At 41.3% G+C, this 18,386-nt stretch overlaps 1 protein-coding gene across 2 annotated transcripts in view; it reads left to right on the forward strand.

Annotated features, from left to right (window-relative positions):
* Positions 1–1,164: 1,164 nt before the first annotated feature.
* The window catches only part of LEF1 (lymphoid enhancer binding factor 1), a 117,332-nt gene continuing 100,110 nt past the window's right edge, over positions 1,165–18,386 (forward strand). For both annotated transcript variants that reach the window (XM_081304930.1, XM_081304929.1), the window contains exons 1-3: positions 1,165–2,610; positions 4,735–4,801; positions 6,119–6,252. In XM_081304930.1, coding sequence (XP_081161056.1) covers positions 2,398–2,610; positions 4,735–4,801; positions 6,119–6,252 — 414 coding nt within the window. In that variant the 5' untranslated portion in view covers positions 1,165–2,397. The remainder of the gene's footprint in view (positions 2,611–4,734; positions 4,802–6,118; positions 6,253–18,386) is intronic.

An 18,386-nucleotide genomic window follows, 5' to 3' on the forward strand; every position in this document is an offset into this window, starting at 1 on the left:
CAAGGGACAAAATGTAATGTGTTTTCAAACTTCAGCTACACTTATACTGTAAATTTCACAAAGCATCTCCTTAAAAAGTCCTGTCCTTGTACAAAATGCATCAAAGAGAGGGTGAAGACTTGGGGAATTTTTGAGGTTGGATTCGGATTTGCATCCTCAAGGGTCCCTTTCAGCGCACAGTCCAGGGTGCCAGGGACTGCCCTGTCCTCCCTCCCTCTTCTGGCTTCACTCTCCTAGGTTTTATTTCTTCTTCTTCTCCTTTACCTTCCTTTCTCCCTTCTTACGCTGTCTTTTCATTCTCTAGGAGGTATCTACATACTGCTGCGTGTATATCCCTCCAGAGATCTGAGTTAACTCTCCCTGCATCCCATAGTGAAGACGCAATGAAAGAGATACTGTTTAAAAGCGATAATTAAGATCCAGTCTCCAGTTCCTTCTTCATCCCATTTTTCTCGGTAAGCGTGGAGATTTTATTTTCATTAGCGTGTGTTCCCTCATCCCTTGTCTCCAACGGGCGTGTGTGATAGTATGTTTAGTAAAGCCTGAGCTCTCTTTTCTTTATTTTTCTTGCTGCTATTCTTGCTTATTAGGTGAGCAATGTTAGTTATGTTTTCCCCTTTTCCTTCTCTCAGTCCCCAATTCCCGCCTCATCCCCTCTGTCACAGCATCTATCAATGTGGTGTGGATCACAGCGGCGGCGGCTTTCTCTTTCATCTTTCTCCCCCTGCCAGAGCCACGGAGGGAGAGTGGGAGGCGGAAAAGAGGTGGAGGAGAGAGACTGGCAGAGGACGAGGAGTGGGCGCGTGTGGGCAAGATACTCAGATGATGAAGTTAAGCCATTCTAGCAGAGTTTTTTGTTTTTTTTTTGTTTTTGTCAATTTCACGCGGGGAAAAAGTGCCTCTCCGTGGGTTACAAACAGCGCCTGGTCCTTCCTTCCTTCAAGGAGTTGCCTGATCCTTCCCTCCAGTGGCGCGCGCGCGGACACACGCGCACACGCACACACACCCTTACCCCAAAACTAGGACTCATCCTACAGGCTCTGGGAAAAGCAATAGGGGGGGGGGAGCCCTCAATCACCACCTCCTTCTGGCCGACTGCCCCCCCCCCCACCTCCACACACTCCAGCGGGCAGCCAAGGAGAGCGGGAGGCGGGGGAGGGGAGGGGGAGGAGAAGCGACGCAAGTGGGTAGCTTTTCAGCGCCGCCGAGGCGCGGGAGGAGGAGAAGCGGTGGGGAGGTGCTGCGCTCACCTGCGGGGCAGGGCGCGGAGGAGGGACCCGGGCGGTGAGCTCTTGGGCCGAGGGGCCAGGACGCGCCCGGAGCCTCGCCAGCGATCACGCTCAGGGTTTACCCCTCCCGTCGGCAGGGCGAGACCGAGGGGCAAAGCAGCTCTTTGCTTTGACACAGCGGAGGCGTGGAGAGCGGCGAGTGAGAGCCAGCAAGCCAGGCTGAGAAACTCGAGCTGGGAACAAAGAGGGATCGGGCTGTGTGTGTGTGTCGGCTCGAGCTCCGGGCAGAAGCATTTGGGCCCGAGGCTCCTGCTGTGACTCCCCAAGACCCCGCCGAGCCCTCTAAGGCCTTTTCCCAACGCTCGCCGGCACAAACTTTATTCTTGGCAAACTTCTTGTCTTTCTCTTCCCCTCCTCCTCCTCCACCTCCGCCTCCTCCCCCCCCCCCTTCCAGCAGATTAAATGCTCCGCAAGAAGGAAAACCGAAGCAAAAGGGAAGCAAATAAGAAGCTCTAAAACGGACATTTCCAGTTCGGTGGCTCTTTATTTTACTTTATCTTTTTACCCTTCAGGAAGTGGACTTTTCATTATCTTCTGATTCTCTTTAAACCTCCGCTGGGGCAAACGGAGCCATTTGGCCCAGCTCGCTTCTCCTTCATCGGAAAACAAACTACTAAATCGGCATCCGAGGAATCTACGGTGGGGAGGTTTGCGCGGAGCCGCGCCGCCGGACTCTCCTCTGTTCTCTGGGGTGTGCTGACCCCTCCAGAACCGGTGTCTTCCGCGCACACAGGCCGGCGGGGGGCGTGGGGTGGCCCGCCGGGCCAGGGCAGGCTAGCCCAGCGCGCGCGGAGCCGCGCAGACGCCCCCAGAGGCGCCAGCTGCGGCTGCCCTCGCAGTCCCGTGCCCTTCGGCCTCAGAGGCGGGCGCCGGCGTCTATCTCCGCGAAGCGGGAAAGCGCGGGCGGCCGCCAGAGCTCGGGCGCCGCCGCAGCTGCTCCGGCTGCCGGCCGGCGGCCCCGCGCTCGCCTGCCTCGCTTCCGCCCGCAGTCCTCCCTCACGCATCCAGCTCTCCTTTCCCTCCCCCCACCCTTGCATTGACCCCCCTCTCTTTCCTGCTGTCGCCGCGGGTGCTCCCACAGCGGAGCGGAGATTACAGATTCGTCGGGATGCCCCAACTCTCTGGGGGAGGCGGCGGCGGCGGGGGGGACCCGGAACTCTGCGCCACGGACGAGATGATCCCTTTCAAGGACGAGGGCGATCCCCAGAAGGAGAAGATCTTCGCTGAGATCAGTCACCCCGAAGAGGAAGGCGACTTAGCCGACATCAAGTCCTCCTTGGTTAACGAGTCCGAAATCATCCCCGCCAGCAACGGACACGAGGTGAGCGGGCCGCTGCCCCAAGTTCCCGAGAGGCGTGGTGGGTCTCGCAGAAGCGCAGAGAGGGAGGGAGCCAAGGCGCCGGCAGTCCCGGGTGACTGCTCCCGAGTAGTTCCCTTGTTTGTAGGGGCGTCGGGGAAGGGCTGGATCCCTGGTAGATATTTTCGGTGGGTGTGCGGGATCGGAGGTGGAAGGGTGTGCAGAGAAACTTATTCCCAGTGATCGGTTTAGGGGTTCGGTGGCCAAGCGGTTGGTTTACAGGCAGGAAATGCTTCCTTTAACCCATAATTTTTGCCTCCGGACTTTTTGGTGGAGTGAGGAGTGCAATGAATTAAAGGAGGTCTGAACAGTACTACTGGGAAATCATCCGTAGGACGGAAAACAAAGTACACCCGCTATCTTTCTCGGTACACGTCTGCAAAAGTGCGTTAAACCACCAAAGGCTTAGACGAGCCGAGCCAGAGGCGGGAGGAAGGAGAGGCGGGCGTGGGCCGGGAGCAGGCGGGGCGGCCCCAACCGCCGTGGAGCAGGGCCCGCGCGAAGCCGGCCCGTGGAGTGGGCGCGCGCCGGCTCTGCGGGGGTGGTGCGGGGCCAAGTCCCTGCAGCCGCTGGAGCCCCAGCGCAGGCTGCACAAAGCTGTGGGCGCGCGGAGCCCAGCCGCCCCAAGAGGACAGATACCGCTCGACCGCCTGCACCCCTTCACTTAAAAAATACAAAACTTTTTTGGGTTAGTTGGGGCCTACATCAGGCTTTCAATCTATGCAGAAGAAAGGCCAGCCCTAGTAGAGAAGCGGCGGAAATCGGGCACCGGTTAGGGAGGGTGGAAAGCGCTTTATCAGATCTCCTGGCCAGCTGCAGGCGATAGCACTGGTAACCCGAGTAGGGTAAATAGAGACACGTGGGTGCCGGCGAGGGAAAGCCGCAGCCGGACTGCGCGGGAGGGCTATTTCGGGCTGCGCCCAGAGGCTCAGATGAGGTGGGGGGATGGACCCTGATATTCGACACTCCACTGGCCACCCTCATTCAACAACTGGGAAATCCTCTGGAGGAAATCCGGTCGAAAAGTCCTGACACCCAAATGATTTCACCAACGTTTTTCCCCTTCAGAGAAACTTGGAGGGTATACCCTTTTTCCTTAAATGGCATTACTTCTGCCCCCCAAAAGAAAGCGCGTGGTTTTGGGGGCGGGGACATTATGGGTTTTAAACAACACGTTTTAAGAACACCTCAGAGTTACCTTCTCTATCCCAATGGCAGGGGTGAGTATGCATTTTGGAAGGCTGGGGGCTGGGTTCCGAGGAGAACGGAAGGGTGTTCTTTATCCGTCTGGGCTGGGGAGAAGGACACTGTGTTGGAAACAGACAACCCCAGGTGTTAGGGTTCTGTTAATCTTGTCGCGGCGGTAAATTGGTGAACCGACCCAAGAAAGATGGTGATGGGGTAATACCACTGATTTGCACGTGGTTGAGCCAAGGTGGATGGTGGTTACCAAAACTGATATTAACTGGGCTACCTTTTAGATGTCTATAACCCGACTCTCAATTTTTCCTCTCTTTAACCACAGATCAGTTCTACTTTTTTCTTGCAAGCCTGCAGTCAGCCAGCCATAGTAGGTCTTAAGCCATAGTGGAACTCCAGCTGGGACTGCTCTTAGGGCTATTTTCTTAAGACCCCATTGGAGTGGTTGACTTGTTCATATTAAAAATGCCATTTTCAGTTGCAAAATGATATTTCAGCCTGCTTTAATCAGCTCTAATTGAAATGAACAGTGGTTGAAGAGGCTATCAAAACTATCAACGCCATTAACTCCGACTCCTCTCCTATTAGGCATACAGGAACCTTGACAGATTTTAATAAACAGCAGTCAGAACAGCTTGTGGGTTGGTCTCAAATTTACTATATTTTTGTTCTTTTTACTTTTTGGTCCCGAGAAGATAATAATCTCTCAAAAATACATGTTGGAAAGAAAAAGACTCCCTAGTACCCAACTCTAGCTTATCCTTAGATTAATAAAACAGGTAGATTGAATTGCACCTAAACCTCTTTCTTTGAGTTTCCATTGGACACACTTACTGTCACAAACTCTAAGGTGATTTTCTTTCTTTTGGGGATGGGGATTGCTATTAGGTGGCCAGACAAGCACAGACCTCTCAGGAGTCCTACCATGACAAGGCCAGAGAACACCCTGATGATGGTAAGACTGAATTCTACTTCCTCCAGCTTTATCATAGAACCTGTGGTTTGTGTATATAAGTTTGTTTTGCTGCTTTTGCATTTAGGAGACCAGGACCAGGTGTGATAAGATTATTAATGCCCACTATCATAACAAAATAGGAAAGAAAACCCAGGAAACTTACTGCTTATCTCTAATGTGTATTACATCATTTAAGAACTATCTTTGAATGAGTTATGGGGACCTTCGGATTTCAACTAGCTTCCAGATTCTTGGAAAAGAAGGAGGGTTTATAATGGATTTTTTTTTAAACAAAAATAGTTCTGAATGGATTTTTGCTTGCAAAATTGCTGTTTCTAGTTTGTTACAGTGAGAAGGCAGGAAGTGAATGAACACACTGAACATGGCTCAGTAAAACAGAATCTGGCTTTTAAAATATAAAACTTACAGCTAGGGACTATGCAGATAGGATAGACTTTCTCTCCATTTCTGATTCTTGTTAAAAGATTCATATATACATAATTTGAAATTTAAGGATAGCTCCTGTGACTTGGAAAGGAATAAGATAACAGGTAGGGTTTACTTGTTGCCCAGTCTGCATTTTAATTACTTAAGTCCTTTAATTACTTAACAAATGGCCTGATCAGAAGGGAATCTAAAATACATACTGTGTTTTAACCTGGAGAAGAAGGGTTGAGAACTACATATAGGGTTCTTCTCAGTGACAAATAGTTGTACAAATTGAAAGGAAGAAATCTGTAAATTGAACACACAGATTTCTTTGGTAGAATGATGTAAGTGTAACACATAAAATTAAGCCTTCCAGAGTTACTCCTTTCATCGCTCAAATACTAGATACAACTCTCTTCCTCAGCAAAAATCTAGAAATTTTCTAGAAATCTAGAAGCATAGGTAGAATTTTCTTAAAGGATAACTTCAAGTGTATCAATATATACATGTATATACACAGATGGTCTAATACATCACAGTTTCAGGTTTGTGTGTTTTCCTTTATGTTTCTGTATTTCTTAGGCTAGTTTGTTAGTATTAGAACAAATTAAGTTAGATGGATAACACTTATTATTATAAAAACATCAGTCAGTTGTGGAAGTAAATTGAAACACATGTTTTTTAAACATCTGGTTTGCTGCTAAGTCATTTAAGAGAATAAATACTGTCAATCTAAAATAGAGCATAATAATCCAGTTATAGTATTTTATAAACAAATCTTTTATGGAAAGTCTGATTTGCCTTAGAACTGTTAGATTTTCTGATGAAAAACATTATGCTATAAAAAGGGAGTCAATACATCATTGATTGTTCTTTGGATTCTCTCAGGAAAGCATCCAGATGGAGGCCTCTACAACAAGGGACCCTCCTACTCTAGTTATTCTGGCTACATAATGATGCCAAATATGAATAACGACCCATACATGTCAAATGGATCCCTTTCTCCACCCATCCCGAGAACAGTGAGTAACATGCTGATGTTGCAAATTATTTTCTGAAGTGCAAATTAATTGGTATTTTGGCAGAATGTTTATTTTTTCAAACACATTGCAAATGCTTTCGTTATATATGACCAGTCATTGCTCAATAAGAGCTGTTACAGGGACTGGCTGCCTTAAAATAGTGCCATGTTTGATGTCTTGCATTTGGAATTTTAGCTTTTGGTTTATTGGTTTGAGATTAATAACATATCACATGTTACAAAATCAAATGAAGTTAAACCAACAAATCTACTATTTTATGATTATTGTGCTTTCTGTGCTGAGGACAGGAAAATTTGATTCAGTGTTTTGAGTTAGCCAAGGACCAAATAGCTGTCGATGCTCTTAAGATATCTAGAATCAGAATGGTTTAGGCTCATTTGGAGCTGGACATTCACATTGTTTCTTTGACTTTTAAAAGTGCCTTATTTTATTATATTAACTATTAGTTTTAATATATTTTGTGAATGGCTGATAATCTATTTTTACCTTTTGTCAATTGTTGAGGAAGTATCATTTAAAGATAACCTAATGAAAGTTATTCTTCTGTTTTGTGGTTAACTTTTGAAGTTCTAAAAATGCATTGGCATTATAACTGCATTATGCAAATACATAACGTTATGAACAATTTCATGCTTGGTACTGAATGATATTTATCTTTTCTTGCAAAGTGGAAGTCTCATTTGTGTAATGAGAAAATATCTAGGTAGTAATTTATATAGTATGTGAACATGATGTGTGTTGTGGGGATGGAATATTAAGTGATCCATCAATATATAAACTTTCTTTCCAGTCCTACTCTCCCTCCACTACCCAGCCTCCAATGAAAGACACTTATGTATGCGGCTTAGGGCTTAGGGTTTCAGTCTCACTGGCTCTCCTGATATCCAGATCTACATCGAAAATGGAGCCTGTGATCTTTGCCCATTGGTTCTACAAACTGAAAAAAATCAGCCACAAACATCTGCGAAAACTGATGGCATTGATGCCTCAGTAAACAGAATCAGAGAATGAGAAGGTTCACCAAAGTAGCTGAGGGAAATGGCTGGTAGTCAACTGTCAACACCATGCATAGTGATTGTCTTCATTGTCTGTAGCCCTCAATGTAAACTGAAAGGTATATGAAATATAATCACTTTGTATGGGCACTGCAAAAATATCACAAGGAATATTTTATCTCTTGGAATAAGATTTTTCTAATTTTAATACTGCAGCTAAAATGGAGATCTTGGGGATGTAATCTTGGCGATTTTGGAATGGTTGCCATAGGAAAAAGCTATTTTGTATTTTATTTTAAAAGGCTTTTCAAATATTTAATGTCTGCGTAGTACATATGAATTTTCTACCTAAAAATGAATGAATTAATAAAACAAATATAGTTTACCGCTTAGAGACTGCACCAAATAAATGTTTCAGAAAGTTGTAGAAGTTTATATTTGTTGGACTAGATGTGCAAATATATCAGATATTTATTTTATAGTTGCACAGGCTTTTTGTTTTGGGGGGTAGAGAGGAAACAAAATATGTCTTAGATAACAAATTATTGAATATTTCTGTTGTTAAAGACTTTTTAGAATAATGTTTCCAAATCAAATTATAGTCTTGATAATAATGGAAAATAGCCTCTGAATTTTATCTGTGCACACAGTACATATTTTGAAATGTATTCCTTAGATCAGCTACTTCTCCTTTTGAGCAATAATTTTTGAAAAGTCAGTATAATAAATACTTATTGGTCTTTGTAAACAATCCCTAAGAATATTGTATGTTAAGCATCTCTTCCTCTTTAAGCCAGAATTCTGCCTTCTCTGCAGACTTTTCTCCTGATCCTCCAGAGTACTCATCATTTAAAAATTTTGATAGAATGGAAGGTATTTTTTTTTGTTAGTGTATATATTAAAATTTTAAGATCTGTGAATCAGTCATTCATTGCTTTGGAAAGATGGGTGGCCAAAATAAATGGCTATAGATACAGGGTAGAGAAACAGTATGTGAAGAAAGGCTTATCTTACCCTGTTACCTCATGCTTTGCTTATTAGAATGTATTTTTTAGGCGTATTTTCTTGAGATGTTCTGTAGTTTGCCCACTTCCAGAGCTTTTCAGTTTAAACCACAGACTATATTGATTTTTATTTTTTAATTTATTTTGCAGAGTACAATGAAAGTTATAATTGTTGGTCCCTAATACCTAACAGCTGTTTTTAATGGTCTGAGATCAGAAACACTTTAACGGGAAGGCAGCCTCTCTTCTTTACCCCTAACCACACTCTGCCTTCTTGGTCTTTAATTCTGTTCCTAACAGGACTTGAGTGTATCACTGACATCCACAATGACAGACTTACGTGGAGAGTGTGAGGAACAGAGTGACCATTTGTGTTGGGACTTAGGGTGGGAGCATCTCTGTGACTTGAATTTGCATTACAAACAGCTGCTTGTTTACTGCTTCTGCTCCCTGGACACGTTCAGACTGGAGTTAACATCTGGGGGTGGGGGAGGGACCAGACCACCCCTTCTCTGCATAGTCTTGTGTTTGTATATAACTAGGTAATCCTGAGAATTCCAGCTATGACCAACTAGCACATACAGAAATGTTTCTGCTGGAATTTCATTGTAACAATTCTATATGCTTTTGCACTTTTTTAGACAAACACTGGCATAAGCATGCTCACCCAGGGACCTAAGTACTGCATTATCTATTCAGGAGAACTGTCTTCACCCATTCAGCTTTTATCCTTTTGAGGGGAAGTTTTAATTGGCAGATTACCTCTTTCTAGACTTGGAATTCTTATGGATATGATCATCTGCATAAGAAATCTCATGAATGGGTCTCTATGGAATTTTAAATAAGAATTCTTCATTCAGCTAAATTGAGCCTAAGAAAGCACCTATGACACACATTTGGTGTCATTGTGAGCTCTAAGGCACAGTAAACTTCGGCTTAAGTTGGTTATCTACAGAGAAGGATGATGCAGAGGCCTATTAAATATTTCAGAGTGAGGAACATGGAAGGTTTATTAAAAGTATTCTCCCAAAGCTTTTTTTTTTTTTCCTCTGAACCTTATTTATGAAAAATCCCTGTAGGCCAGTGGTAAAGTATTAAAAGAAAAAAATAATAGGTCTTTATATCCCCAAGGTCGGTCCTGGCAGTTGTGTGCCTGAACACCTTGTGAGCTTGCCTGGCTTTAATGTAGCAAAAGTTCCCATTGGTTTAATGTCCTATGGTTATTCATCTTGGGTGTCTGACTTCCATTTGTCCCTTAGCAGCCAAACGTTTAACACCTTACAAGAAAAACCTCATGTTTCTCTCATGCTCAGGAGGGAATGCAGGAAGCTGAGCTCCCTTGCTGCTGAGTCTCCTCAGACCACAGCAGCCACCTGGTCAGTGTAGTGCTGAGAACTTTAATTGTTTCTGGTTCTCTGTGATCCTCAGAGTGAATTTTTATGTGGGAAAGGGAGATATTTGTGTTCTCATTTCAGAATTTTTTTTAAGTTGGGGTTGCTATGAAAATGCTGTAGGAATTTGTTTTTGATTACTTGAGAATAGCTCAGTTACATTATATGCCTTTTTTTTGAAAAAATTATTTTTTAGTTGTAGTTGGACACAATACCTTTGTTTTATTTATTTATTTTTATGTGGTGTTGAGGATCGAATCCAGGGCCTCAAATGTGCTAGGCGGGGGCTCTACCTCTGAGCCACAACCCCAGCCCTACAATCATGTGCCTTTTACCATAGGGAATCAACATTTTGATTTCTGGTTGACAGAACCATACATATTATAACTGTCTTAACCCCACATGTTTGTATTTACATACAAGTAGATGAAATTTGATTTTTTCATTGTTCACATCCAGAATTAAGGACTTGACTAATCACTAAGTTTCTGAGTGGCACTGCATATCACTGTTACATAGCTTTTGAAATGAAAAACTTAAGGAGAGAGACTGGCTTATCTCTTGCAAGATTTTTAAAAGGCTCTCTTCATTTTACTGCAAGAAACTACTTAATTTGACTTACTGATAAATCATTTTTAATTTCTCTCGGCTGTTTAATTTTTGAAGCTAAGTTTTCCCCTTTACCTCAGATGTAGGGTAAGTTTTATAAAGTATATTCTAGGTCACTTTTATATGTGAATGTCAGGAGAATGTGGGGAAAATGCCCCAGACCTCCAACTCTTCTGTTTGATCCCTTCTTAATTGCACTGTTGTGAAGTTGGGAAAGGATCATAGTCAGAAGAATTGGCAGCTCTTGCCATCCCTCCATCAGATATCTTAAATATACTAACAGTTTGCTTGTTCAGGTATCCCAGAGAGTCATACACATGACTCAGGAGCTACTGTTGCAATTATAGGACTGATCCTTACTCAGATATGTGTTTTGAAATGACCCTTGTAGTTTCTTGTTCATTCATAAAGACATGAGAACAATACAAGATATTTAGTAACTTTACTAAAAACAAAACTTTGAGCCAACCTGTGAAAATTCCTGCTTATGAAGTAGTGGGCTGGGCCCCCATACAGGGCTCTCATCAACCCCATTGTTCTGACTCAGTCTACCCTATGGACCCAACCTCTTGTGTAATTTGATAAGAGATAGGACTTTGCAGGTGTGTCTGTCTGGACTTGAACTTGAGACTCACAGGTGCTTTCCCCAATGTTTACTGGGTTGAATGTTTTAAAACTAATTTTGTTTGTTCCTTAGGCAGAACCATTTTGGATTTTATGTGATTAAAAGTTTTTTGAGCAAAAAAATTACTCCATCCTCCTTTTAACTTTTTTTGATCCTCATTTGTTTGTCATATATATGATTGGACTTTTACAAAACTGGTTTCCCTTTGATTTTGGAGAAAGAACTGAAGTTTAAAGATAAAATGTGCAGTGTTATCTATGGCCAGTCAAAATTTTTTACAGGTAAAAGTAGAGCTGAACATATCAGAGGCACTACTGTCATGAAGGTTGTTTTTACAAGGGAATGTTCATTTACAACTTGTCCCCTTTGGAGCCATCGCTTTAATGCAAAGTTGAGTGCCAAGCTGAATTATATATAATCCTATATGGAACTGGGTGACAGTGCCAAGCTGAGCTAGTTTGCAGGACTAATATTGTAGTAATCATGAGACTTAGGACTGCTTCTTGCTTTCCTGACAGTCCTCACTCATTTAGAAAAGGCAGTCATTGGACTTTCTTTAAATCATTTAAAAAATGCATTTGGAGTCTGAGGCAGGAGGATTACTTGAGCCTAGAAGTTTAAGGCCAGCCTAGGCAACATAGCAAGATCCTATCTCTTAAAACAAAATGAGATCCCTTCTCTTTTTAAAGTTCATATTTAGTTTTTAAATATTAAATTGTGATTTTATGAAGTCACAGGCTGGGATCTATAGACTCTGCTGTAAGCTCTGAAATCATTTTAAGGATATAAATGAGTGCCAGTGTCGATCCTGGCAAAAATTTGGAGGCCCAAAGCCTGATACTAACTTAAGAGACCAATGACAAAAACTTGGGTAGTAAAGAGGGAAGAGTTGAAAAGAGGGCTGCTTGGGAAATAGGGATTGTTGACAGAAAAATTCTGATAATTTAGTTGGGACTATTTACAGACTATTATCAGAGGCTGTGAAGAGGATTATAAAATCTCTGCACAGGAGAACGTTTATACACAATACCAACTCTGGCTAAACCTCTAAATCTGCTAAAATTATCCATTTGTACAGATAGACCACTTATAAAGTTCACTGGGGAGATGGAACTCACATGCCTTCTATCTGTGTGGGGAAATTGCAAGGGTCAGTATAGAGCAAGGAAGAGTTTTGGTTGTTTCTCCGGTTTCCCAGTTTGTGGGAGGAATATGACTGGCAAAGACATTGCTTCACAGAAGGTCTAGAAATTTTTGCAGCTAACTGGGAACAGTAGAGCCTTTAAAAAACTGAATTTCTGATTATTGTTCTACCCATACTCACAAACAATCCTATGTGGAACTGGATGACAGTTTTGCATGATTGAATTTTGATCTAAATAGTGATTTGTTACTGTGATGATGTTATATTCACTTTATTAAAATGTTTTCTGTCACTCAACATAGAGAAATTGAAATGAAGGGGTATATGTAGGGAGGCTCTGTAATATAAATAGGGATGGCTCTGGAATAGGTTCAGTTTTCTTTTATTATTATAAGCTTCTGAATCAGTCATCAAAACAAGAATTTAATATCTGACATACTAAGACATTTTTATAATTCCTTTAATTTTTTATAATCCTGAAAAACTTTGTAATTATAGCTATCCAGCTATTGATGATAGGTGATCGTCCCTGATGAGTTATGAAAGGGTTACAATCATCCTAGCACAGAAAAGAAACCCCAATATATTTGCTGAATCAATAAGAGTGCATAGGAAATTTTCATGTGAATTTTGGATACATCCAAAGGACTTTATCAAACCAAATATTATGTGAATGGCAAGACTTGGAAGTGTCTGGAAACTAATCCTTGGTATTTTATTATTTTGTTTTTTGTCTGATTTATTGCATGAGTGAGTGAAGGAGCATTAGACCACTGTCTTTAGGGAGGATGTTGGTCATTCCTTATACAATGTTCAGTTTCCAGCTGAAAGTAGACAGCCAGAGGAACTTACTGCTAGACTGAGAAAGAATGAGACTGGACCCTCTTGTGAGGATCAGTAAGATGCACTTGTCTTTTACTTAGGTCCTAGTAACCTAATTGCAGCAATGGAGAGGACAGAAATACTTTTTACAGAAGGGTGCTTGAGATGGAATATGATAGTAATAAAAAGAAAATCACCTTCAAGTATATTTTAGTATCATATAGCTAACACTTTTCATTTTTATTCTCTCTCAGCTAGAAAGGACATTCCCCCCACCTCTCCCCCCAGTAACACTTGAGGCATTTTCAGATAGCAGAGAATTCTGTGTATTTTTTAAAGACATGTGGCAGTGGCATTGCTGACTGTTCTGAGCCGGTGTGTGCTGTAAATTGATCACACCTTTTGGCAATATGGAGAACAAAGAGTTTTTACTTTATTAGGGTGAGGAAGGCAGCCCCTGAGAAGGCAGAGTCTGTGAAGTACTAGGGTAGATGTTAACCAACCCAAGCTCTAGTCCCAAGTCCATCACCCTCCTCTAAAGGTATTTAACCTCCATATTTAGCCTTTGTTTTCCTCGTTTACAAATTGTCACATTCACATCTGGCTTGCCCAGCTTGCCCACCTTACCTGGTGAATGTGCAGTTCTGACGGCAAAAGTCTGCACAAGCACTGTTTTCCAGCAGTAAAGCTGGAGTCTAAGATGGTGTGAGGCAGGGCTCTGGTTCCCACCTGGAGGGGTTTCTGCATTCAAGAGAGGTGTGTCTGGACCCAAGAGGCTCTGGAGAAAAGAAAGACGTATACTGTTCTTTCTGTGCCATGATGAGGACCTGCAGTTTGAACTGCACCTTTGAAAAGTGTGAATAAAAATTTGGGGGATTGTCAGAACATCCTTTACGAGGTGGTTTTCTACTCTTCTATTAGGAGGGCATCTGATTTTACCCTTTAGCACCACGATTCTCTGCCAAGGGAATGAGAGGTGTGAGGGAACGGGTTTCTACAGTTCAGATTCATTAGTTGAAGAGTTTGAATCTTCCAGTATTTGATAAGAAGTTGCCAGAAAACTTTGTGGATAAGGCAGCAATATATTTGTGGTTAGGAGAATATTTTCCCCTTTATCGTTTAAGAGCTGGGTTTCTTTTCCCTGCCACCAAAACTAGGGAGAGAGGAACTTTTGAAGCCTTGTGAATGTTGAAGATAACAGGCAAGTTATATTTCTCTTCTCCAAATTTTCTTCTGGTTTAAATCCTTCTAGCTTTCTTGGCACCTAAAGATAAGATCCAAGGGATCTGTTAGGCAGGCAGCAAGGTGAAATTGATGTCTTTCTAGTCTTGTGGAAAATTCTTGCTTCCATTATTTTAAAACTTTTTTTTTCTTTTTCTCTTAATAAAACCCAGTAAATTTAAGCATATACTAATGTGGAGTCAGCTTTCTTTGTATAGGATACCTCAATTTGGAACAGTATATAAAGCACCTCATATTAATTTTGATCCCATCACCTTGGTATACTACTTCAAAAGACTTGGATCAAGGAAAAAGATATTGTATGACTGGAGGTGTGGCCAGTGGTAGAGCACAGCAAGCCTGAGCGCGGGGTTCCATCCACAGCACTGCAAATAAAAGAAAAAGGCTCTGTAATCTCATCTCAAGTGTTATTAGACTTTTAAATTAGATTTTTAAAGTCTGAGACAAAAACAAAAAATATCAAAGTGATAAATGTTTAATATTTGCTACAATAGGGCTAACCAGGTAGCCAGCCCAGCACACTGTAATCTCAGCAACTCTGGAGGCTGAAGCGGTAGGATTGCAAGTTTGAGGGCAGCCTAGGCCTTGAGATCCTTTCTCAAAATAAAATAGAATAAAGTGGTTGGAGACAGAGTAGAGTACCCCTGGATTCAATCCCAAGTGCCACACCCCCCCAAAACAAATCAAGTCTCCCAAATATTGTTCAAATAATATTTTGCTCATTTTATGCATACATTAAAATTTTAAAATTAGTATTCATTTGTTTTTGTTTTTTTTTAAAGGGAAAGTAGTTGATATTTATTTTTTAAATACTACATTGTGTTCAGTACTTATAAGGCAGTTTACATGCTCATTTAATGCTCAGTTGAGGTAAAAACTGTGGTGTGTTATAAACTCAGCATTAAAGAAAGGAACCATCTTCAGGAATAGCAATAATCTGTCTCAGCCTAATAAGTTGTAGAGTCAGAGTCCTCCCTTAAGGTCTACAGTTTTGTTTGTTTTTATTAAAAATAATCAACATTTGCCTTGAAGAACATAAAATACTTACTAAATTAATTATAATATTGATAAAAATGTAAAGCAGAAAAGCAATTACAGTGATGATTCTGTTAGACATTTTTAAAAATCCTTAACTTTATGAAAAAAAAAGATTATTTTCATTTAAAAAAAAGCAAAACATGTTCAGTAGAAAAAATTAGAAAATTTGGTTGAGCAAAAAGAATACAAATACTAAATTCCCAGGCTCTTATTCTCAGTGATTATCACTCCTAGAATTTGCTACACAGCCTTTTAGATTTCTCTCTATGCATGTATATAACTGGTACATAAATTCACAAATACCTGTTATATACTCATGGCAATGAGAACATAATATGCCATTTTGTAAGTTGATTTTTTTCCTCACCAGTATATATTGGACTTTTTCTTCTGTTAAGCATTGTCTTGTAACATCTTTAATGGATTGCCTAATTTATTTAGCTAGTAATTTTTTAGTTCCCACATTCAGATACTGACACCTTTTTTCTCATGTAAATATTATGATGAAATATTTTCTAACAAAAATATTTTACTCATTTTACATTATTTCTTTGGAAAATGTCAGAAATGCAAAGATAATTTATTGGTGCATTGTAATTATATATAATAAGTGGGATTCAGTATGATATATTCATGCATGCACAGAATATAATTTGATCAACTAAATTCCCTAGTATCTTTCCTTTCCCTCTTCCCCTGTCCCCCCAGCCTGTTCTATCTCTCTACTCAGTAGTCTCCTATTTTCATGAGGTCCCCTTTTTTTAATTTTATTTTTTTTAGTTATAGGTGGACACAATACCTTTATTATATATATTTATTTATATTATGTGTTGCTGAGGCTTGAACTTAGTGCCTCACATGTGCTAGGTGAGCACTCTACCACCAAACCATAAATCCAGCCCCTAAGTCCCCCCTTTTCCCACTTTTTGCTCTCTAGCTTCCATATATGAGAGAAAATATGACCTTTGACTTTCTGAGTATGGCTTATTTCATTTAACATTATGTTCTTAAGTTCTATTCATTTGCAAATGACATAACTTTGTTGTTGTTTGTGTCTGAGTAAAAATCCATTGTCTAGGGGCTGGGGCTATAGCTCAGTGGTGGTGTTTGCCTAGCACATGTGAGCACTGGGTTCTATTCTCAGCATCTCATAAAAATAAATCAATGAAATGAAGGTTCACCGACAACTAAAAAAGTATTTTAAAAAATCCATTGTGTATATATACCATGTTTTCTTTATCCAGTCATCTGTTGACAGATTTCATAAGCTGGTCCCGTAGTTTGGCTACTGGGAATTATGCTGTTATAATCATTGGTATGCATGTATGACTATAGTATGATGACTTTAATTTTTTTGGATAAACACTGAGGAGTGGAATAGCTGGGTCATATGATGGTTCCATTTCTAGTCTTTAGAGGAACTTCCAGGCTGATTTCCAAAGTAGCTGTACTAATTTACAATCCTACCAACAATGCATAAATGTTTTATATTTCCCATCATGCTCACCAACATTTATTATTATTGTATTCTTGCTGATAGGCAGTACACCTTTAAATTTGGGGTTAATAGTGCAATTTAACCTTAAAAAACATATTTTTGGGCTGGGGATATAGCTCAGTTGGTAGCATGTTTGCCTCACATGCACAAGGCCTGGGTTCAGTCCTCAGCATCACACACACACACACACACACACACACACACACACACACACATACTCATATTTATTTAAATTAAATTTTGTTTTTACTTATTAAGATCCTGGGGGTTGAACCCAGGGCCTTTACTTACGCTAGACAAGTCTTATAGCACTGAGCTATAGCCTCAGTCCTGAAGTCAGAACTTTAAAAAGTGTATTTGTTTACAGTCAGCTTTGCTTATGGTTGGTGTTTTGAGGCTGATAGTTTTCATGACTCTTTCACTCAAGAGACATGACTAAAAAGAACAAATAAAAAAAAAGTAGACAAGTAGTCAGACAGATGGAGAGTGTCACACACTCCATAAGACTAGAGTAGAGAATGTGTCTTAAACAAATTTGAACTTCCTTTGACTTCCCCAAGTTGAACCATCCGCCCCCACCCTCTGCCACCACAGCCACAGGTTTCCCTAACATTGGCAGGGGACTTGCCTCCTGTAGAACCAAGGCCAGCTCACACAAGCTGGCCCCAAAAGAGAATAAAGAGTCCAGCCCATCCTTAGTTTCTTCTTCAAATAGACAAATCTTCTTTGTGGAGAGTGAGTGAAGAGGTAGGTAGGGAAAAGGGTCACAGCCACTGTCCAAAAGGGTAGAAGTTTCTTTTGCTCTTAATAAAACCCAGTGAATTTAAACATATGCTAATGTGGAGTTAGCTTTCTTTGTATAGAATTCTTCAATTAGGGAGGAGAAAAGGAGAAGGTCCCTTAGGTTATCATTCTTGATTAGTGAGGCTGTGGCCCATGAGTAGTAATGATAAAACAAGTAAGTATAGAAATAAATAAGATGGAGTTGCACAAAGCCCTCTTGAAGTCAGAATTCCTGGATTCCAGGGCTCTGCTGACTAGCTGTGTTTTTCATCTCTGGACCTTGGCTTCCTCATCCAGAATGTTGTCCCCACTCCACCCTGTATGTCCTGAATCATTCTGCAGATGGGTCACATAGATGTACTTTGACCAAGCTCCCAGCTGATTCTTACATAAAATAAGTTTGGGGAAAATCTTGACAAGGGTAAATACCCAGTAATTGAGGGTTTGGATAATGTAAATAACTTACCCAAGGTCTCAGACATGGAAAGGAATGGGGCTTGGACTCCATGTCACACTTATTGGTCATAAAGCCTACTTTCTCTTCACTCAACTCTGTCCCTGTACTAATGGAGACCACTGACACTGTGTTCTCTTGTAGGCCAAGCTTTTGAGGTTTTCTCCATGAGTGCCATACTCCACTAACTACAGTATGAAATTCACACTTTTTAGTGTTATTTTGAAAGTTCTCCATAGTCTGGAACCATCCAGACTACTGCTACTACTATTGCTACTAATACTGACTACCTAGTCATCCACATCACAGACTTCTATCCCAAACCCTTTTTGAACACCTTTCTGTGGGTTCTTGTAGCTTGGGCTCTCTGAGCTGCCCTTTCTCTTTTACCTGCCGTCACAATCTTGTCTATCCTTAAAGGTTCAGAGTAGATGGTACCTCTTCCATCGCACTCCCATTCCACTCCAGTTAAGAGGAACTGTGCTCTCTGGTGTGTCCTCACAGGCGC

The sequence above is a fragment of the Spermophilus citellus genome (genome assembly GCF_964194105.1).
Source record: "Spermophilus citellus genome assembly, chromosome: 8".
NCBI lineage: Eukaryota > Metazoa > Chordata > Mammalia > Rodentia > Sciuridae > Spermophilus > Spermophilus citellus.